At 45.0% G+C, this 21,810-nt stretch overlaps 1 protein-coding gene across 20 annotated transcripts; it reads left to right on the top strand.

Annotated features, from left to right (window-relative positions):
* Positions 1–16,182: 16,182 nt before the first annotated feature.
* On the top strand, positions 16,183–21,363 carry LOC112166359. 20 transcript variants are annotated; one of them, XM_040519515.1, is made up of 12 exons: positions 16,183–16,339; positions 16,416–16,522; positions 16,784–16,842; positions 17,254–17,386; positions 17,467–17,538; positions 18,174–18,268; positions 18,649–18,740; positions 19,074–19,102; positions 19,210–19,294; positions 19,619–19,707; positions 20,683–20,794; positions 20,933–21,363. In XM_040519515.1, exons 7-12 carry the CDS (start codon positions 18,656–18,658, stop codon positions 21,097–21,099), a joined length of 567 nt encoding a protein of 188 aa, XP_040375449.1. In that variant the 5' UTR covers positions 16,183–16,339; positions 16,416–16,522; positions 16,784–16,842; positions 17,254–17,386; positions 17,467–17,538; positions 18,174–18,268; positions 18,649–18,655; the 3' UTR covers positions 21,100–21,363. The 20 variants fall into 20 exon arrangements, 17 of the variants coding, with proteins under 17 accessions (XP_040375449.1, XP_040375450.1, XP_040375448.1 ...); XM_040519516.1 differs by having other exon boundaries at positions 17,249–17,386; XM_040519514.1 differs by lacking the exon at positions 16,784–16,842 and having other exon boundaries at positions 16,416–16,734.
* The last annotated feature ends 447 nt before the right edge of the window (positions 21,364–21,810 follow it).

Raw genomic sequence — 21,810 nt, 5'->3', positions numbered from 1 at the left:
GCGCGACAATGGTCGACGCCAGCGCTGGGCTGCCACCAGACGAGTGTTGATAGAGATTAAGAAGAAAACGATGCGGCTATAGGACGAGAGAAAGCTAGCCCTTTGTTTAAAAGTCATTTGTGTATAATTGTGAGATTAATCTTTATTAATCAAATGAAGATTTAGTATCATACTTTTGTCTCTCCTTTTTATAGTTGTATTATTGTGAGATTAGTCTTTATTAATAAACATATATTTAATATTTAGAAAAATTACTTATGTCAAAATAAGGATATAATGTTTTATTTCACTAATTTGACAACATTAATTAAATAACATTTGTGGAATTGTCATGATATTTTGAATAAAGAGGTCTGATGTTCAAATCACATCATTGTAATTTTTTAATATACTTAAAAACAAAATGAAACATTGTGTTTGTAACAGGCCGGCCTGTAATGCCCAATCCGGGCCAATGGGTCAATATTTCTAGGCCCAGCCCGACCCTTTATTCTAACGTGTTTGGGTCGTGCTGGACCACTAACAGGCTTGGGCCGTATGGGGCCTGTGCCGTGCTCATGCCTAGCGGCCCGTTTGCTGCTTCTGCTGACAAGAATGAAAGAGAGGAGTGAAGTAGATAGATGAAAATTGTTGAAAGCTTGTAGAGAGTTAAGAGGGACAAGGGAGTCGGCAAGGGTGGGTGGACAATGTGGTAGATGTTAGAGGTGGGGATAAGCCTGTTGAATCAGACCAGTTTTCCTATTGGGTGACTGTTTCCAGGGGCTTCCGAGAGCTAGTTGCTGACAGGGTCTGGAATCACGGATTGACAATAAATGTTCCTAAGACTCTCTGATGCTCAAGTCAGTAAATGTTGACAATATCGAGAGAAGAATTAGATTAGAGAACTTACTTGTTGTGAAAGGTTTTTGGCCTTATATAGGCGTTGGAAGACGTTGAGTCATGTTCATTTCAGATGTGGAAGAGACATGCTCTCTTTGGAGTAGGGCTGGGTTTGGATCGGTTCGATCTGAAAAGATGGAAACCGAGTCTGAAACCGACACTATCGGTTCGGTCCAGATCGATTTTTTTTGCATGTCAGAACCGATTAGAAACCGACCCGAACACAATCTGTTCGGTTTTTTTGGCCAAGAAATCTGTTTTTCCAGATTTCGGTTTTTACTGCTGTTTAGGTAACCTGCTTCAAATTTTCAGAATTCCACATGACAATGATGACATTTTCAGTCTCAATACATAAACAAAATTGACTAATTCATAAGAAAAGTTGCCGGAGCTGCACAAAACAAGTGAAAACAGAAAATATGCAAAACTATGCAAAGTTGCTAACGGCAGAATTGCAGAATGCAGATTCACAAACTGCAAACTGAAGCTATCCAAATTACAAACTACAAAGTACAAAGTGCAAACTGAAGCAAAAGCACAACCTTGCAAAATGAAGCTATCCAAAATTCCAAATAACAAACTATCCAAATTGAAGCAAAGCAGCAAGTGAGCAAACTGCCATTTAAAATTCCAAACTATCCAAATTGAAGCAAATAAGCAACTAGTGGATGGAGTACAAGTACTTGCGGTTGCAGGGACAACAGCATTCTCGACAACTTTGGTGCCGGGATCGGACTTGGAATTGGAGTTTGCATTACTTGAATTGAAATTTGAATTGGGTTCTGTACCTACATGTGCCAGAACGAGCATAATTAGCTATAATGAGCCACGCTCATGGTACCGCTGGAGGTACCGACTCCCACCAAGGGGGTAACCTGTGAAGGCACGGCCAGGCGGGCTACCGCTCGAACCCTGGACCGCCCCCAGATCACCGCTAACGTGCTGCGTCAAGATGGCATCAGAAGCTCCAGATGCTGAGAATCGAAGCACATCAGTCCCACATCGGAAACAAGAAGAAGATCAACCTCTTCCTCACCTATAAAAGGTTCTCTCCTCTCTTCTCATTAATTACGCAATTACTACTCATTTATTGTTATGCCGCACATATACAGTGACTGACTTAGGCATCGGAGAAGTGAAGACCGCCCAACGCACTCTCCCTCTGACGCCCTGTCTCTCGTGTTGCAGCAAATGGAAGTCATCTAATCCTCTGAGTAGTGGTCCGCCCACCGGACCCGCGTTAAACAAGGAGCCGGCTACCGCCGGACTTGAGCATTAACATTGGCGCTATCTGTGGGAAGCCTTGAACAAAAGGTCATCTCGCCACAATCACCATGACTAACGGTAGCGGGGAAGACGCTGACGAGCAGGCAGATCAGTCCGCCATTCCCCAGCCCACCAACCCAGCGGTAGGCATTAACCGCGCATTATTCACCACCCCGGTCAACCCCGACGGTGAGACAAACCCAGGTAGTAGCCGCCCGCCAGGCCAAGAGCTCGCCTCTCTGTATGAGCTGGCACTGGCGGATCTTCACAAGGCAAACAGAGAGCGTGAACAAGAAGGCAAGGAGAAGGCCGAGGCCCAAAAGCAAGTGGCCACGCTTGTGTCCCGCTTCGATGAGCTAAAGAAAACGCTGGAGGCAACCGCCAACCCGGCATGAAGTGAGCAGTCACGAAGCACCAGGCACAGCCGACCCGGCACAGGAGCATTGATACCAGTACCAGTCGTGCATATGCAGGTCCCGCTGCACCCACAAGAGCTAGCGGGAATGGGACCACCCCCGTGCCCCAGCTAATGTTGGAACAGGAGGCAGAATCATCACTGCACACTCACCGCTCGAGACCTCGGGCAAGAACAGAGGGAAACCCACCCGCTCCCAGGCGAGGATCAGTTCAGCGGAGTACTAGACTAGACCCCGCCGGCGATGCAACCGCTCAAATATTGGAAAGGATGCAGCAGTTGGAACAAAGGCTAATCCGGGCGGAATCAGGCACCCAGCACCAACTTCAAATCCACTCTTCGCGTCCAGGCCAGGACCATTTACTGCTGCAATTTTGCTGGCCGTCAGACCGGCGTATGCAAAGACTCCCAAAATGTCACATTACAGTGGTAAGACTGATCCCTTCGTCCATATGGACACCTTCAAGAAAGTCACCAACAACAAGGGATTCGATGACGCCACCCTGTGCCACTTGTTCAGTGAAACGCTGGACAATGAGGCAATGAATTGGTTCTTCGAATGCCCGCCGGGATCCATTGACTCATTCCAGGCATTATCGCACGCTTTCCTTTCCCGGTTCATCCTACTGTCCACCGGGCACCACAACACAAGCCAACTATTCAACGTCAAGCAGGGCACGGAGGAAACACTGAAGGCATTCGTCACAAGGTGGCGAGCGGTGGCATCTCAATGCCGTGATCATGATAAAACAATGGCTTCGGCGCTTTTAAGAAGGGACTCCTCAAAGGGCCATTTCTCTATCACCTCAACTACAATCATCCAAATGCGGTATACGACCACCTCATGAGTGAGGCGGTCATTCATGCCCAAGCAGAATTCATCACATATGGAGAGACCCCACTGCCACCAGCAGCATTGGCAAAGTCAGTACAACCCTCCTCCAGTCAGCAGGGGACCGCTAACAAAACCTCCAACACTCCGCCAACTGACAAAAAGCGGGAATGGCAGTAGGGCCAGTACCAAAACAAGCCACAGAAGGACCAACACTACAAGGGGAACCACCCATCCCATGGGGACAACCGCAACAAACATACAGAGTCTTCCCAGCGGTATGCAGTGTTCACAGTCCTCACTGCCTCGTATGAAGAAATATACAATCAGTGCAAGGATCAGATCCCACCGCCGCCCCAGGGGAAGTACCTAAAAACAGGAAAGCCAAGAAACACCAGCAGGTGGTGCAAATACCACGAAGACAGCGGTCACAATACCAACAGCTGTAACGCCCTCAAAACGGCCATTGAGACCTTGTACCGTAACGGCAAGCTTGAGCAATTCAAGGTGCACCAACCGCCACCTGTGATCGCCGACATTGAGCCCATGGGCCACATCAACACCATCGACGGAGGTGCTCCAATCACCAACATGTCTCACAGAGCTAGAAAGCGTTATGCGCGAGCTAATCACCCAAAGGAAGTCTGCAACATCCTCTATGAAAGATCCGCCAAACTCCCAAGGGCTGGTTGGGAGCCTATTACCTTCTCAGAGGAGGAAGAACGCGGAGTGCATCTGCCCCATGACGATCCTTTCTTGATCGACGCCATTCTCGATAAAATGTCAGTGGGAAGAATCCTGGTAGATAGCGGGTCCGCTGTCAACGTTATATTCAATGGTTGTTACAACGACCTGAAGCGGAACAGAAAATTACTCCAAGATCATGAACCTCTGCTCAACTTCTCCGGTAACGCCACGCAACCTCTGGGTTCTGACTATATGCGGCTAGTTATCGGTACCAGTCCATGTATGGCTGAAATACATACGGAGTTCATAATCGTCGATTGTTTCAGCTCATATAACGCCATCATTGGTCGGCCAGCGCTCAACAAACTTAAGTGTATCATCGCCTGGTATATGCTGCTCATGAAATTCCCCACACCCAACGGCACAGGCTGTGTCAAGGGAAGTCAACAGTTGGCACGCGAGTGTTATTAAACTACTATAGCTCAATCAACCCGCCGCCATGAGATATTGGCGGTAGGCAGTCAGGCACCACCACCAAATATTTTTGAGGACCCCAGGGATGACGAAAAGAAGTACGTAAGGAAGGAGCCGGTCAACCCAGAGACATCATTAAGGATCGTCAGCATCTCTGATGAGCACCCTGAGCGGACAGTCCGCATAGGCGCTCAATTAGACCCAGAGCTAGTGGCGGAGCTCACTCAGTTCCTACGTGACAATGCTACGGTCTTTGCCTGGTCATATGCAGACATGCCAGGTATCTCCCCTGAAATCATCTCACACAAGTTGAGCATCAAACCATCCTTCTACCCTATCAAGCAGAAGCGCAGAGCCTTCGACGAAGAGAAATACCGTGCTATAGGAGAGGAGGTTGCCAAGCTGCAGGGCATTCGGTTCATTCGCCAGGTCATCTATCCTCAGTGGATTTCCAACCTGGTTATGGTCAAAAAGGCTAGCGGCAGGTGGAGGATGTGCATCGACTTCAAAAATCTTAACAAAGCATGCCTGAAAGACAGCTTCCCACTACCTCGCATCGATCAACTCGTCGATGCAATCGCCGAACACGAGCTCCTCAGCATGGTGGATGCGTTCTCCGGCTATAACCAGATCAGGATGCATCCCGATGACTAGGAGTGCACCACCTTCACCACCGACAAAGGCCTGTACTGTTACAATGTGATGCCTTTCGGTTTGAAGAACGCAGGGGCAACTTATCAGCGACTGATGAACGCCATGTTCTTGGAACATCTGGGCAAGATAATCGAGGTCTACGTAGACGACATGTTGGTCAAAAGTACTAAAGCCAGCGGACATGTGGCAAACCTAAAAATCATACTAACCATCCTCCTGACCTATGGTATGCGCCTCAACCCAGAGAAATGTTTCTTTGGCGTCACCGCCAGCAAATTTCTGGGGTATATTGTCAGTGAGCGGGGCATCGAGGCCAACCCTGACAAGGTGCTAGCCATCCTCAACTTAAAAAACCCGGAGTGGAAGGTGCACGTCCAATGCCTCCAGGGCAAGCTAACCGCCCTGTCTCGATTCATCTCCAGACTGACCGACAGGTGCGCCCCATTTTTCAAAGTCCTTAAAACAACCCACAAGAAGGTCATCGATTGGAACCCAGAGTGCCAGGCGGCGTTCCAAGGCCTGAAGGAATACCTGGCGGCAGTTCCACTCCTCTCCATTCCTGTGTAAGGAGAAACATTATACATTTACCTAGCGGTATCTCAGTCAGCGGTGAGCTGCGCCATAGTCCGGCGGGAGGGCCAGGACGAGCTCCCGGTGTTCTATGCCGGTAGGGGCATGAACGGAGCAGAAACACGGTATCCTCCCTTGGAGCAGCTTGCTCTCGCACTCATCGTTGCCGCCAGACGTCTCCGCCAGTACTTCCAAGCCCATACAATCCATGTGTTAACCAATCAACCGCTGAGACAAGTAATGCAGAACCCTGAACATTCAGGGCGCCTCAGCAAGTGGGCCATCGAGCTCAGTGAGTTTGACATAGATTACAAACCACGAACCGCCATGAAGGGCCAGGCGGTGGCAGACTTCATTGCTGAGCTCACCGAGCGTCAGCCAGAATCCAAGATAGATGTACCGCCCGGAACGGAAATGGTGACAGCCGAGGAGCCGGCTCCCCAGCAATCAGACTGGAACCTACATGTGGACGGTTCAGCTTGCTCCAAGGCCAGCGGCGCCGGAATCATCTTAACAGGACCAGGGGGCTTAGCGTCGAATACGCGTTGAAATTCAACTTCAAAGCTTCCAACAACATGGCGGAATATGAGGCACTCATTGCCGGCCTACTCCTCACCATTGATTCAGGGGCCGACAGTGTCAACATATTCAGCTACTCTCAGTTGGTCGTTAACCAGGTCAATGACAGCTTTCAAGCCAAGGACCAACAGTTAGCAGCATACTTAGGGTACGCCAAAACGCTGCTAAAAAAATTCAAGTTCCACACCATCACAGAAATCCCCAGGGAAAAGAACGCCAAGGCTGATTCATTGGCAAGACTGGCAACCGCCCAGCCACACCAGAGTCCAGCGGACACAAGGGTAGAGTCTCTGGACAGGCCAAGTATCACAAAAACCCTGGCGGAGATCTTTAACATTGAGGCCAATCCTAGCTGGATGGACGAAATTATTCAGTACAAATGCAACGAGACATTGCCAGCGGACAAGATCAAGGCACGACAGCTCCAACGGAGGGCAACCCGTTACAACATGCAGAGCGGCAAACTTTACCGCCAAGGATTCACTCACCCCAACCTCCGCTGTCTAACCCTAGAGGAGGGAAAGGTCGTGTTGGCAACAATTCATGGCGGGGAGTGCGGAAATCATTCAGGTGCCAGATCCTTGGCTAATCGCACAATGCAACAAGGGTACTTCTGGCCTACGCTTGGTGATGACGCCCGGCGGATATCAAAATCTTGTCACAAATGCCAACAATATGCTGATCTTCCACATGCCCCGGCGGAACCTCTGTCGGTTATCGTCGGTCCCTGGATTCACTCAACGTGGGGCCTAGACTTGATGGGAAAATTCCAAACCGCCAAAGGTCAGTTCAAATACATCATTGTCGCCATCGACTACAACAGCAAATGGATAGAGGTAGAGCCCCTGACTTCAATAACTACCGCCAAGGTAATTCACTTCCTCTGGAAGAACATCTACTGCTGCTATGGTGTCCCACATGCAATCATCACAGACAATGGCACACAGTTCAACAATAAGGAACTCATCTCTTTCACCGCCAACCTGGGCACCAAGATGCGTTTTGCATCAGTCGCTCACCCCCAAACCAACGGCCAGGTCGAGGCGGCAAACAAAATAATCAAGAAGCTGTTGCAGAAGAAGCTCGATAGGGCCAAGGGTTTGTGGGCGGAGAAGCTCCCAAAAGTTCTATGGGCCATCAGGACAACCCCAACTTCCGCCACAGGTGAAACCCCCTTTTGTATGATGTTCGGAACTGAGGCTGTCCTGCCTATCGAGGTAACCCAACCAACCGCTAGGGTCGAAGGCTACTACCCCGAGACCAACAGCGACGGCGTTAACCTCGACAGGGATCTCCTAGAGGAAAAGCGAGACGCAGCCCATTTGCGCAATCTCCTGAACAAGCGACGGGTATCGCGTTTCTACAACGCTAGGGTCAAAGCCCGCAACCTCCAACTGGGGGACTGGGTAATGAAAGAAGTCATACCACCGCCAACAAAACTCCGCCCAACTTGGGAAGGTCCATACAAAATTGTAGAGGTCGTGAGCCCAGGCACCTTCTACTTAATGGACAAGGATGGCGTCACAACGACCCACCCCTGGAATACCGAGCACCTTCGGTATTACTACAAATAGTCATACCGCTACCCAAGAGCATCTTGACTTAGCTAAATTTTTGTTCAATATTTAGCTAAGGGAAGCTACCCAACGGGTACGACCCCGCTTTTGTAAATGTTGTTCAGACAGCTATCAATGAAAAGAGGAATTATTCAAACCATTGTTACCAAGTCTAGCACTGGGGGCAACTGGCAACGCCAGTCAGCGGACTACGTCGGCTACATTGTGCACTTGGACCAATTTTAATTCCTTTAATGTTTCATTCATGGCAAAAAATAAAATTGTCAAGACCCCTAGCGGTACACACATCATCACAAACAAAAGAAAAAAATACAGAGTATAGGAGCTTAGGTTCCAAAATTTCATTTATATCCCAAAGAGAATTACATGAAATATTTATGCCTCAGCGGCTACAAAAACTTTGCTACTCCTACTCAGGTGTTGGCGGGGTTGGCGAGGTCGGCTCCGCTACCTTCAGCATCTCCTCTGGCGGCCTGCGGTGGATGTGAACGGCTCGTCTGGTCAAACCCTCGGGCTGTGGGACTGGGGGTCTCTACTGTGCCATCCGCCCGGGTGTGGGCCGCCAAGAACCCAGCACGAGACACCTCGGACTGGGTAGGCGTCCGCTGAGAGTCGCCCTTTGGAAGTCCGCCACTCTCCCCGCTACCCGAGCGGGCTCCTTCAACATGACCAGGGGCGGTACTTATTATCGGCAGAGCTTCCTTAGATGGCTGCACGACCAGCATTGACGCTTTCGCCCAGTCGATGGCACCCTTCTGCTGCAGCATCTCCACATTGGCTAGGGCACCGGCCTTCGCTGCTTCGGTCAGTGCCTTCTTGTACTCCGCCGACTGCTTGTATGATTCAACAGCGGCGGCCGCAGCACGGCCCCCCTCAGCCTCCAAGCGAGCGACTTCACCCTCTAGCCGCTTGATCTCAGCCTGTTTGGCGGCGGACTCCCGCTGAAGGATCTCAACTTTCTTCTCCTTAGCGGCCACCCGATCCCACAGCAGGGACATGTCTTGCTCCAGCTTGGTGAACTGTTCGTTCCGCTCCAAATGTCGCTCAATAGCAACGTTCAGCTTGCCACGGGCTTCTGCCGCATCGCAGTGGGCCTTTGTCAAGCGTCGCTCGAGATCAGCCAACTTTTCCTGGGCCTTCCCCAAGTCCCTTTGTAGGCCCGCCACTTCCTCCCTGAGCTCCCGCTCAACCAGGGGCTGTTTTGACGCCGCCTGGAACATCTCATGTAGCCCAACGGCGACGTGCCCAAAGGCTGTGCTGAAGGGCGATTCGCTGACGGCGGTCGACCGAACAATCCCCTCCAAGCCGCCAAACCCCAGCCGCTCGCAGAGGTGATACAGGAACTCACGTTCACAGTCGTTGAGGAACTCGGCGTAAGCGGCAAATGAGTCCAGGCCGCTCGTACCCACCGCTGTAGCCACATCAGCGGGAGCCTCGGGCGGAGCCTGCCTTGACTTCTTCGGCTGCTCGCGGGCCCCGGTTACCTCCACTTCTTCCTCTTCCCCGCCCGAGTCGGGTTGACGGCATTTTCGCTGAAGGGTCCGCGTACCTCCAGCAGTGGCAGGCCTCGCACCCCCTGTCGGCAGCTCCAACCCCGCTATGGTGACACCCTCTGTTGGGCGCACCACTTTCTTAGGCACCCCAAGCCGTATCGCCGGGGCTCTCTCTTTCCGCGGCGCCGCCTCGCTCGCCACGCCGGTCCCCGCCTGAACAGCGGGCAACCCGTCACCACCAAGGTGGGATTGGTGCGGCATTGGCAGCACCACCGGAACCTCAGACGGGCTCAGCGCCAGCGTCTCTGGGTTCACCACAGTCTTCTGAGCCACCAGCCCAGACGCGTACATGGATTCCAGGAAGTTGTTGATTTCAGCGAGGTCCATGGCTTTCGCGAAAGCGTCACGGCTCGCCTTGTTTCCCGGTGGAGTCTCTACAAAAAAATATATAATGGCAAGCCGGTCAGCATGAGGCAACTTCACAAAAGGTGCGACGCAGCGGAGAGTACTTACCAACGGCACGCGTCAGTTGTTGAGCTACCAACAACTCCCACCCGGTAAGGAGATGGAAGTCCAGCAGTTGCGATTCCGCCAACAACCCCTGATGCGTGCTACGCGGCACTCTTCCTCACGAGTCAGGTTGTACCGCAACCCCGCTGCACAACAAAGGTCATTATCAGTACAGAGTACCAAAAAAAAAAAAAAAAACAGAAACCCGCCAGTCATGTTCAGCGGAAACGACAAACAACCTCGGATGGGCTGAAGCTCCGACTTAATTCTAAACGTCAGCTCCCCCTCGTTAGACCCCGCTTGATACTCCCACCCCACTGTGGCAATGCAGAAGGAACCCCGCCAGTACGACATTGAGTCCCTCAGGTTCTCGATCAGCTTGGGCGCTCCTTGGCGACGACTGAGGTTTACTTGCCCTCTACAACCCTGGCGCTTCACGTACACCAGTTCGTAGAAATGTAATACCTCCTCCACAGTCGGTCCTTCGCAACCAGACAACCGCCACAGCGAGTTCAGCGCCAGCAGCAACCGCCACATGTTGGGGCACACTTGCCCAAAGGCGATGCCGAACTCGCACACTAGGATCTGTAGGTTGGGCACCAGCGGGAAGGTCACTCCCTCGCGGAATATAGCCTCGTGCACCGCGGCGTGGCCCACTGGCAGGATTGAGGCCTTCTCCTCTACCGTCGGCGGACGCAGATTCACCACGCCGGGCAACCGGAACACCCGCTTCAGCCGGTTGACGGCAACAGCGGTCATCCTACCTCCCGCCTCATCAACGGGGGTGCCGTCCTCGAATACCCATGCCGACTCGGTATCCTCCCCCGCTACACGTTCCGCTGGCGGCACTATTACTTTCTAGGCGCTCTTCGTGCAAAGTGTGGGCAGCGGCAGCCTCCCCCGCCCTAGAACTCTCCGGACACGATGCACGACCCATAACTACGTCCCACGGAATGGTCTGTAGCGGCTCGACCTCTAGCGGTTCTGGCAGTGAGGTTCCTGCACTGGCAGACGGACGCAACGAGTCAATAAAATTTCTATCTGCCGCGCTGAACGACACTTCAGATCCGGAATCCTCACTGCTCGAAATCTCTATGACGTCGGCCATCCCAAAACCCTAAAACCCAAATCAGTTAGCTCACACATGATCTAACCTATCCCTATATCAGTCAGTGCCCAAGAACATCAACAATACTCAACCCAGAAAATACCAAAACAAGAACAAACGCACTCAAACCCAGATTCGACCATCTAAAAAATCCCTAAAAACCCCAATTCTGTCAAATACATCAACCCATCCCCAAACCCACTCTCATACCCTCACAGCACGTCAACAAAGGACATATCATAGGAACACCCAAAACCCAAAAATTCGCCATGGCAGACACCCAATGAAACAGGGATATAAGTCAGAATACCAACCTCAACGATGGAGTCTTTGACAGCAGTGTGAGCACTAGTCTTCGGAGCCGGAGGTCGTCGGTTCTTCCACGTACGAAAACTCGGCAATATCGTCTCAACTCTCTTCTCCGATCTCAGACGCAGAAAGCTTGAAGACGACGAAGCACAGTTCAAAGTTTAGAGCAGTATCAAATATGCCAACTTCCCCCCTTTTATGTCAACGTCAAACAGTCCTACGTCGTCCATTGAAAAACGACATCAAATGTCAGCCGTACACGTGTCCCACAACTACAGTTACTCTCCAAATTAACCAAGGCGTCACCTCGGTTACGAAACCCATCATTACTCAACATCCTTTTGATCAACAAGAAGATAAAACATACTTGTTACTCAACATCCATATATATTTCGAACTCAAACTTTACAATTAATCCAAACACCCAACTCACCTTAACGACATAAATTTCAAACCCAGCCCCTTCGTTGTATGTTGACAAACCATTACTAGAGTGAATCCATTTCCCAGATATAACTCAATTTTTTATTTTTTTTGGATAGATGGGGGCCAAAAGGCCCAAAAAAAACAACAACTGAAGATCACAAATTACAGTCCTAGATCTAGGACTTGCACATAAATCATCAAGCAAGACATTGATAACTTGCGGAGGAGGTTGCTCCATGAAATGCACTCCAAGATCAGCCCCAACACCATCTTTAGAAAGCAAATCCGCAACCAAGTTTATTTCTCGATAAACATGTCGAATGTCACAACTCAAGAACTGTTCATGCAAAAATGACAGCTGCACAGAACTGATGCAAGTCATTAACCCCATTGTTGATTAGTTCACTAACACCTCAGAGTCACATTCAACAATAAGATGTTGGCAATGATTTTTACTAGCCAATTGGAGACCAAGAAAGAGCCCCCAAGCCTCTGCTTGTAAAACAGAACCAATACCAAGACTAGCAGAAAAGCCAGAAATCCAAGTACCATTGTGATCCCTCAAAACCCCTCCGCACCAATATGTCCATTTTGTCCTCTAGCTCCATCAACATTAAGTTTAAAGTAGTGGTCAGGAGGTTTAGACCAAGATAACAATATAGTAGAATAACAATATAGTAGATTTCTACGACTAGCAGTAGAACTAACATTAGCATTCTTCCAATCATTAGCTGAATCTAAAATGATTTTGCTAGAAACTGAAGGAGGGTAGTAGTTACCATAAAAAACTGCCATGTTGCACCATTTCCATATGTACCAGCATGTATAAGAAAATAAACTACACCACATCAACCCATCATAGCAAGGTCTATTGCAGTGAGTGTTAGCAGCCAACCATTCATGCCATCCTAACTGCATAGTCCTTGCAATAGTATCCAGGCAGAGAACACCATTCCAAACATTCTTAGCAGAGGGACAATCTCTAAGCATGTGAACAAGAGTTTCCAGATGTTCATGACAAATAGGGCAAGAAAGATCGATAGCAATCCTTCTTTTGACTCTTTCAACATTAGTGAGAATTTTACCATGACATAATAACCACATATACGTCTTTAGTTTAGGAGGAATAGGGAGTTTCCAAATAAAGTACTAGGGGAACGCATCATACTTTTCTTCCTTAATCAAGGCCAAGTAAGCTGGTTTCACAGAAAAACACCCATTAGAAGTCTCACCCCCAAATAATTCTGTCAGGGCCACTTCCATCAAAACCAACAAGAATATGTATAATCATTTCAATAATGTCTTCATCAAAATAAGATCGAAGCAAATTTAGATTCCAACCATTATCTTCCCAAAAGTCGCAAACTTTCAAATTAATATCAACATTGGGAGGAACAGAAACAACATTGATTAAAGGTCCAATAGGCAACCAAGCATCAGTCCAGAAATTAATAGTAGTACCACTCCCAATCCTCCACAATAATCATTTTTTCAAAAGTTGAAAACCCGACACAACACCTCTCCAAGTACTAGAGCTACCAGAAGGACTAGAGTATTGAGGGTGCAAAAGAGGAACACCTTTAATGTACTTCTTATGAAGAACCTTGCTCCATAGGCCCTCATCACCCTGAGATAGTCGCCAACCTAATTTAGCAAGCATAGCCTGATTCATATGTTTAGTAGCCTTAATGCCCAAACCACCATATTGCTTAGGTCTGCACACAAGATCTCAATTAACTAAATGGATTTTCTTTTCCCCATTGCAATCACCCCAAAGAAAATTTATGTTTATTCTATCAAGCTTCTCACATATAGACACAGGGAGCTTCACAGTTTGCATCACATAAACTAGCATGGAAGAAGTGACTGATTGGATAAGTGTAAGCCTTCCCAGCTAAGCTAAGCAGTTTGCTTTTCCATCCAGAGAGTCTACTTTGGACTTTATCAACAATAGAAGCATAAGTCTAATTTGTAACTTTAGAATGAATAAGAGGCATCCCCAGGTATTTACCAAGATTAGAGGTGAGATTAGAACCACAAACTTTGCCAATATTTCTGGCTAGAGATTTAGAAACATTAGGAGAGCAAAACAGCACAGATTTAGAATAACTAACCTCTTGCCCAGATAGAGCACAAAACAGATCCAAGCATCTCTTAAGAATTGTAGCTTGAGCACAACTAGCCTCAGCAAAGAGAACAAGGTCATCTGCAAAGAACAAATGTGAAATAAAAGGACCAGAACCAGAGGCTCTAACAAGCTTCCATTGCCCAACTTGCACAGTAGAAGTAATCAGATGCGATAATTTTTCCATACAAAGAACAAACAGATAAAGAGACAAGGGATCTCCTTGCCTGATGCCTCTGCTAGCCTTGAATGTATTAGAAAGCTCACCATTAATGCAAACCTGAAAGCTTGTGGAAGAGACTCAACTCATAACCAATTTAACAATCTCAGGAAAGCAAGCTTCATATAAAACTGACTCAATGAAGTTCCAGTTCAGCCTATCATAAGCTTTGGAAAGATCAATTTTCCAGGCCATGAACCCTTTCTTACCAACAGAGCGTTGAAACTTATGCAAAACCTCCTGAGCAATAATAATATTGTCAGTAATATGCCTACCGAGCACAAAACTCACCTGGTTAGGACTAATAAGATACTTAAGAAGAGGTCTGATTCGAGCAACCAACACTTTGGAGATAACTTTATTGAGAGTATTACAAAGGCTAATGGGTCGAAAGAGAACCAAACTTTGAGGACCAGCCACTTTGGGAACAAGAGTAATTAGAGTGTGGTTAAGACCATTAGGAATTTTGCCATAATGCATAGCAGAATTAACCAACTGAAAAATTTCCTCAACAAGGATATCCCAATGGCGATGATAGAAAAGAGCAGGAAATCCATCAGCACCAGGAGATTTTAAGGCCCCAATATTGAACACAGCATTTTTAACCTCATCCCTAGAAATGCATCTACTCATCTTTCTCAAATCATAACTATCCAGAGTAGGAAATGGATAAGGAATAACGAATCTCACATCTTCAGCAGAATTATAAGAAAACAAATTCGCAAAAAACTCAACTGCAATAGATTTCATACCATTTATGTCACTGCATAAAACTCCATCATTGTCAAGTAGAGCCTCAATTTTGTTTTTCCTTCTGCGGACCATGGCTGACATATGGAAAAATTTGGTGTTTCTGTCCCCGTTTTGTAGCCATTTCACTCTGGACTTTTGTTGCCAATATAAAGTTTCTTGGTCCCTCAAAGCTTCATACTCCTGGATAAGTTGTTGCTCCAGATTAATAAGAAAAGAATTAGAGTTCCTGTCCGTACATTTCTGAATCCCAGCAATAGGAGTCAGCAGTCTTCTTTTCTTCTTCAAAGGATTACCAAACACAGTGGAGTTCCACTCATTGAGATCACAGGCAAGTTGAAACACTTTATTTTGCAGGGTACCATTATAGCTCTTCCACTGATCATGAACAAACTGATTATAATTAATGTGTTCCATCCACATCACCTGAAAACGAAAAGGCCTATTCACACCAGTGGTAATGACAGAAGAAGTAGACTGTAAAAGTAAAGGGCAATGATCAGACTTCATGCATGGTAAATGTTGAATAAAAGCTTCAGGGAAAACAAGTCTCCATAAATCATTACAAAACCCTCTATCAAGTCGTTCTTTAACCCTCTTATTAGTCCAAGTGAAAGCAAATCCATGAAATCCCAGATCAATCAAACCATATTGATCAACCCACCTCTTCATCCCACCAATTTTACCAGCCATTGAGCCCCCATTTTTATCTGCACTACAATATAATTCATTGAAATCACCAATGATTAACCACGGAAGCTAACATCGGATAGCAAAGGCAGATAGATAATTCCATAGTTGGCATCTCATAGAGGTAGTAGGACTAGCATAAATTGCCGAAAGAAACCATTCCTGAGCACCACCAACAGAAACTTTAAGAGTGACAGATTGAGAATTATTATCGACAAACTCAACATTCACTTTATTCCTATCAAAAAGAACCCAAACTCCTCCAGAAAAACCCATTACTTCAGACACTTCAGCATTAGGAAAACCTTGACTTCAAAGAAAATTTTTAACTCTAGAGAAAAGGATTCTAGGTTCACAGATAATTAAAACACTACTAGAATAATGTCATTAGACATCACCACTATTAGATCGGTCAGGATTGCACTTGATGTTAAAAATCGTGCTAACATCAGTTTGTGAAAAAATCGATTTCTATTGTTATTGTAGACATCAGTCACCAACTGAAACGATGAGAAAAGTTTCGTTGGAAAAATTTTAAAAAACGCGGAGGGACTAAGTAGAAATTTTCAGATACGCGGGGGACCAAAATATTCATTTCCCCAACACTTAGAATTTTTTCACTTTGTTTAAAACTTACAAACCCTAATTACTAACTCTCACTTTGGACTCCAGCGCGCCCTCCTTCTTCGCGTCGACCTCGTTCTCCAACCTGACCCGCCCCGAGCTCGTTCTCAGACCTGAGCGGCCTCGAGCTCGTTCTCCGACCACCACCAACGTAGGTCCTCTCTCTCTTCTCCCCACCACCAATACTGATTTTCTATCCGGCGTTTCATCGTCTTTTTCTTGTGAAGAGAGAGTGAGATGGGAGCGGAGAAAGCAGAGGCGTCGTTGGATTCGTTGATCGATGGGTTCAACAGTCAGATCTCAGAGCTCCAAGAGCTCGTTATTGCTCGAAATAGTAAGACCCGACCTGATTACCCAATCTTAAATTTATGAACTTTTGATACGGCTCTTATCATCTCACATATTCTTCCAATTAGTGCTCAAGCTCAGATATATAGGTTAATTTCATTTCTGGTGGCTGGAGAAAACTGAAAAAGAAATTAGGGATCATGTCTCGATTTGTTTCAAGCTTTTCAGAATGAGTCTACGGATTATATATGGTGGCAGGTAAATGGGTCTAGACCTTGTTTATAGCATGATTTTGATGTTTTGGCAGGGATTTGGGTATTTGTTTCTGGTGGCTGCAGAATATTTGGTTCAGCGCGATGGGCTACGGTAATACCACTCAGTAGGCCACTCACCTCCATGGCCTACTACCAAATTTATTCAGATTACCTTATTACCATAAGTATGCTATTTAGATCACTGGTAGAGTCAGTCTTTTACCTATTTGAAGGCAAGCATACGTGCTTTTATTTTTCTGTTAGCTTTTGGTTTTGCCTTTTGGTTTTGCTTTTTTTTTTTTTTTTTGTCGTTGGTTTTGTTGCTTTCAAGTCCCAGTAGCTATTGATCAATAAGGCATACAAGTTTGACAAGGCAAATGAATTCCTGAAAGTTATATTTAGTACTGCACTCCTGATAAAAATTAATTTACTGAACAAGCCAAAAAACATGTGACTATCTTTTTTCTTAATTTTCTTTAGTTTATATGAAGTATAATTTTTGCATCTTCATTATTAAGGGCAGTGTTTGGTCATCGCTTCCCCCGATCAATATTTCATCATCAGAGCAGTCCAAGCCCATTATACTTGCAGTAGCATCAATGGATTCAGCATCATTTTTTCGTGATAAAAACCTTGGTGCTGACTCCCCAATATCTGTAAGTTTGTCTTTATTTCCTTGTGCTGTCTACGCTGCCTAAAATGAGCCCTACTAAATTTCACCTGAAACTACTTATAGGGACTGATTTCATTGCTGGCAGCAGTTGATGCACTTTCGAAGGGGAATATTGTGGATGACTTTAATAAACAGGTAAATTATTAGTATGGTAGAAAATCTTGTAGTGTCTGGCTTCTCTATTCAACTTACAGTTTTTGAGACATCATACAAGGGGTTATTTTGCATTATCCAATGCAGGATTGCCAATGGCATATATTTTAGTCTTCTGTATGATAGGTCATGTAGGGTTACCCGAGAGTGCATTTCTTTTCTAAGTATATCTTCCCAAAAGGTGGGGACTTGAGTGATACAGTTTGGACTGACCTTTTGGCTGTTACTAGACAACAGTTCTCCTCTGCTTGTTTTATACTCTCTTTTTCCCAGAAAAAACATGGTTCTATCTCTTAGATTTGAATAGTCAATATTTAATTTTTTCTGGTGGATACAGTTGTGTGGTGTCTTTTCTTTGGTCTGAGTCTTAAGATGGATGTCAGCTGCAGGGGCTTTCTTTTGGTATGGGTGTGGAGTGTTAACTTGTTTAAACTTTATTTTGCTGAAATTGGGATTATTGGGATAATTGACTTGAATGGAAATTCTCATTGACTTATTGAATATCCCCTATGGGTTGTTTCTGGTTTTTCAATTTTGTTTGCTTGAAAAAATCTCTCTTGAATGTCTGGGATAGCTTCTGATCAACAAATCTCTCTTGTTTGGCCTTTTTCTTGCAGGACATCTTTATGTAGAAGTACTTCTTTTTGCAGTCATTGTTTTTCTATTCTCCCAGAAAAGTTACAAGCCCCCTAAGAAGCCTTTAACAGAGAAGGTTTGTGTGAAAGTTTTATGCCAGTACTTTTTTCTTGTGGAACAATACACTCTGCTTGCGCACCTCCTTTAATCCATTGAACTGCTTTTTATATTCGTAACTTAACAAAACAAGGAGTCAGAAGTGTTGAGGCATTGTTGTAAATTGTAATTTGATTATACTTCCTCGTGGGATTTGAAAGAAAAGATCTGTGTGACCAATTTAGTTGTCAACTTTTGTCTCAATGAATAAAGTTTTTAGGTATGCTACTATTTGCATATCACCACATATGAACTTGCTAAATGTCTAGTTTGATTATATGCTTCTGATTCTTCTGCTTTCTGATATGACATGTATCCTGGATTCTTAACTGAACTTTGCTAGTGTATTGGTACATGTAGGAAATAGATGATCTATGTGAGGAATGGGTTCCTGAACCTCTCATTCCTCCTATCACAGAAGATATGCAGTATGAACCCCCAGTGTTGGAAAGGTGAGTGAGCTTAGTCCCTAGCTCTTCATCGACCAATCCATAGTTCAGCTATGCTTTAATTAGATGTTCCTCTTTTTGAATTTTATCAGGGAGGGAGGGAGGGAGAGGGAGGGAGGGAGGGAGGGAGGGAGAGAGAGAGAGAGAGAGAGAGAGAGAGAGAGAGACCATTAGCAGTACGTTATTTTTTTTGGAAGAATAAATAATTGGTTATTGCAATTTTCTTCAGTGTTATATCTTGGAGTTAAAATGATGTTGCCTATGGGTAAATATAGAACAGTATATTCCTTGTTCTAAGGGATTTTGCTAATGAGTAGAATTTATTCAGTGCTGCAGGGCCACATACAATAGTCAATGGCAAAGAAGTAGTGAACTTTGCTTCAGCAAATTATCTTGGATTGATAGGACATGAGAAGTTGCTTGTAAGAGATAACTTTTCATATTATTGATGGCAGTAAATTGTTGATTGCAGTCGACGCCATTACTGACTTCACCCCCAAGTGAGGGTAGCTTGACTGACATTTTAGTGAGGAAACCTTCGTCTTCTTCAGCTCCCAGTAAGCTTCTTGTTGACATTTTGTGGTTATGGGTTTTTTTTTCTTCTTATTAATTTCCTGCAAAAAGAGTAAAATTAAGCTATTAAGGATTAGAGCAGTATAAATGTATGAAATTTTTACTGACTAGCTAAATGCCTAGGGTCTACAGCATATTCTATGCTTCAGTATTTTTAATTCTTGAGCTATAAGCACAGCGGTTGAAATTGAATAGGTCCTATGTATTTGTCTTTGCAACATTGTTTCAAGAATTTCGTTGACTCGAAGTGGAAATTGTTTGGTGATGAGGCTGGTTACTCATGAGTCTGCTCTGAATTGTCTATATAGGTATTGTGGATCCGAAAGTGTTACTGGAACTCTTCTCGATGTACCGTGAGTGGCAGGAGGAGAATGTCAAAAAGCTGAGCCAAAAACAGGTTTGTTGTAATAAGTTGCATCAGTGCCTTTTGAATTTTGAGTTTCAACACATAGAACAGATGTTGCAGCACTTCAATTTATTATTTAAGATTATTGGAAGGGTTTCGCAAATGCAAAACTCAAAGTCCAGGAAGAACATTGATTAATTTTAGAATTTAGGGAAGATTTTAGGAGCGTGATTTATATTGATCTTCAGTGTGATGATTCGTGAGTATAAGCGTTAGGTTGTTCTTCAGTGTGGCTTTATGCTCCTCCATCAGGCCAACTTTTAGGTTGATCTGGGTTCACTTTAGATCGTAAACTATTAACATGCAATTAGTTTGGTGAAGGTCCTAATTTCCCAAAAAGACTCAGGGTTGGCTGAGATCATTGTTTTATCACATCTATAATAGGTGGCATATTATGAACTCATCTAGTTCTTTAGTTTCGTTGATGAGCTGATATAGCTATCTTTTAGTATTATTCATCCTGAATGCTTGTTTAACTGTCTTAGAGATCCATTTAGATGCTCTAGTTAACAACGGAACTGAAGCAAGGGGATCATGGTTAATACTAAAATCAGTTATAAAAAGTAATTGGATGTGATTGACCTCGTTGAGGGAAATGTTACAATTTAAACTTAAGCTCGTGCTCCTTTTATCTTTTAATAATATAGCCAGCGGGTTTGCTGAACAGGTTCTGCAATCTGTGCATTCATTTAATAGTTGCTCAAAATTGACAGAATTATACCCTGTTATTCTCATGTCTTGAAAATTAGAAATCTTATGGTTTGGACTTTGGAATGAGTTTTGTCGTTTGCTCTATCTGATAAAGAGCGCCTGTATTTCCTAGAAATTAAGATTTGGGAAAGACTACATATTGTATTTCCTAGGAATTAAGATTTGGGAAGACTGCATATTGGGAAATTGACTTGCTCTGCCTTCCTTTCTCCCAACGAGAAATATCTAACCATGATTTGATGATAATTGTGGCAGGAAGAGATAGAGAACAAGATAGAAATTGCGGACACGTTGTCTGTTAAACTTAAGCAACGTTTTAATTATTCAGTGACAGCAATGAAGACATCCTCGCAACATTTATGTGGAGGTAGTTATTCTCATCATATATGCAATATAAGTTCTGCGTAGGATCTTTTGCTTTAACAGATGTTGATGGACCTACTGTATGGATAAATGAGTTGTACACCTTTGTAAAATTAACCTATACATTGAAACATGGACACAGTTCATGCACTGCAGGTAGAGATTGGGGAACTTAAAGGAAGGTTGACGGAGGTTATTAGCAACTGTGATGCAGTGTGCAAGAGAATATCCGCAGAAGGACCAGAGTCTCTTCGGTCATCTGTCAAGCCATTAGTTGTCTGCACCGCACACCAAGAACACCAATCTTGATTGAGTATTGTGCTGTGATGTGCAGGATTGTCAGGTGTAATGGGGGTTGCTTGTATTCAAGAAGTTGGGAAAGCCAGCCTCTTTTTTGAGTTAGGCTAGCTTTTAATTTACATTTTTGTAGCAATTATGAACAAACATGAATACTAATTGCTAGGCTAGCCTTGTAGTAGGTGAATTGGGGTTTTATTTTGCCCATTTTGTAAACTATTAAGGATGATGATTTCAGATATAATAGCTCAATATTCAAATCACTCTTGTCAACTATCGAAATTGCAATTTATAACAGCAGCTATATATTTTGTGGACATCATCCTCTTTATAGAATGTGATGTCTGGATATAAAGTTGAAATCAGTTTTAACCATAAAAACTGATGTCTAGTAATACAGATACATCAGTTCCAAAATGAAAATCGATGTTACTGAAATATACAGACATCGATTTTTTGTCGAAAACGATATGTTACTGAGTACCAGACATCAGTTCCAAAATGGAAATCGATGTTACTAAAATATACAGACATCGATTTTTTGTCGAAAACGATATGTTACAGAGTACCAGACATCAGTTCCAAAATGGGAACTAATGTCTGTAACAGTACCAGACATCAGTTCCAAAATGGGAACCGATGTCTGTAACAGTATCAGTCATCGGTTCTTAAATGAATAACGATGTTAAAACGCAAACTTGTATTGTGTAATCTATATTTCTT

The sequence above is a fragment of the Rosa chinensis genome, chromosome 5, assembly GCF_002994745.2.
Source record: "Rosa chinensis cultivar Old Blush chromosome 5, RchiOBHm-V2, whole genome shotgun sequence".
Classification (NCBI taxonomy): Eukaryota; Viridiplantae; Streptophyta; class Magnoliopsida; order Rosales; family Rosaceae; genus Rosa; species Rosa chinensis.
This window is presented reverse-complemented; position numbering and strand designations above follow the sequence as displayed.

Excerpts from the sequence above, each read along its gene's own strand:
- LOC112166359 (XM_024303188.2), top strand. Across the intron at positions 19,708-20,682 it reads AAAAGCTGAGCCAAAAACAG|GAAGAGATAGAGAACAAGAT; the intron begins GTTTGTTGTAAT and ends TAATTGTGGCAG. Across the intron at positions 20,795-20,932 it reads CTCGCAACATTTATGTGGAG|TTCATGCACTGCAGGTAGAG; the intron begins GTAGTTATTCTC and ends ACATGGACACAG.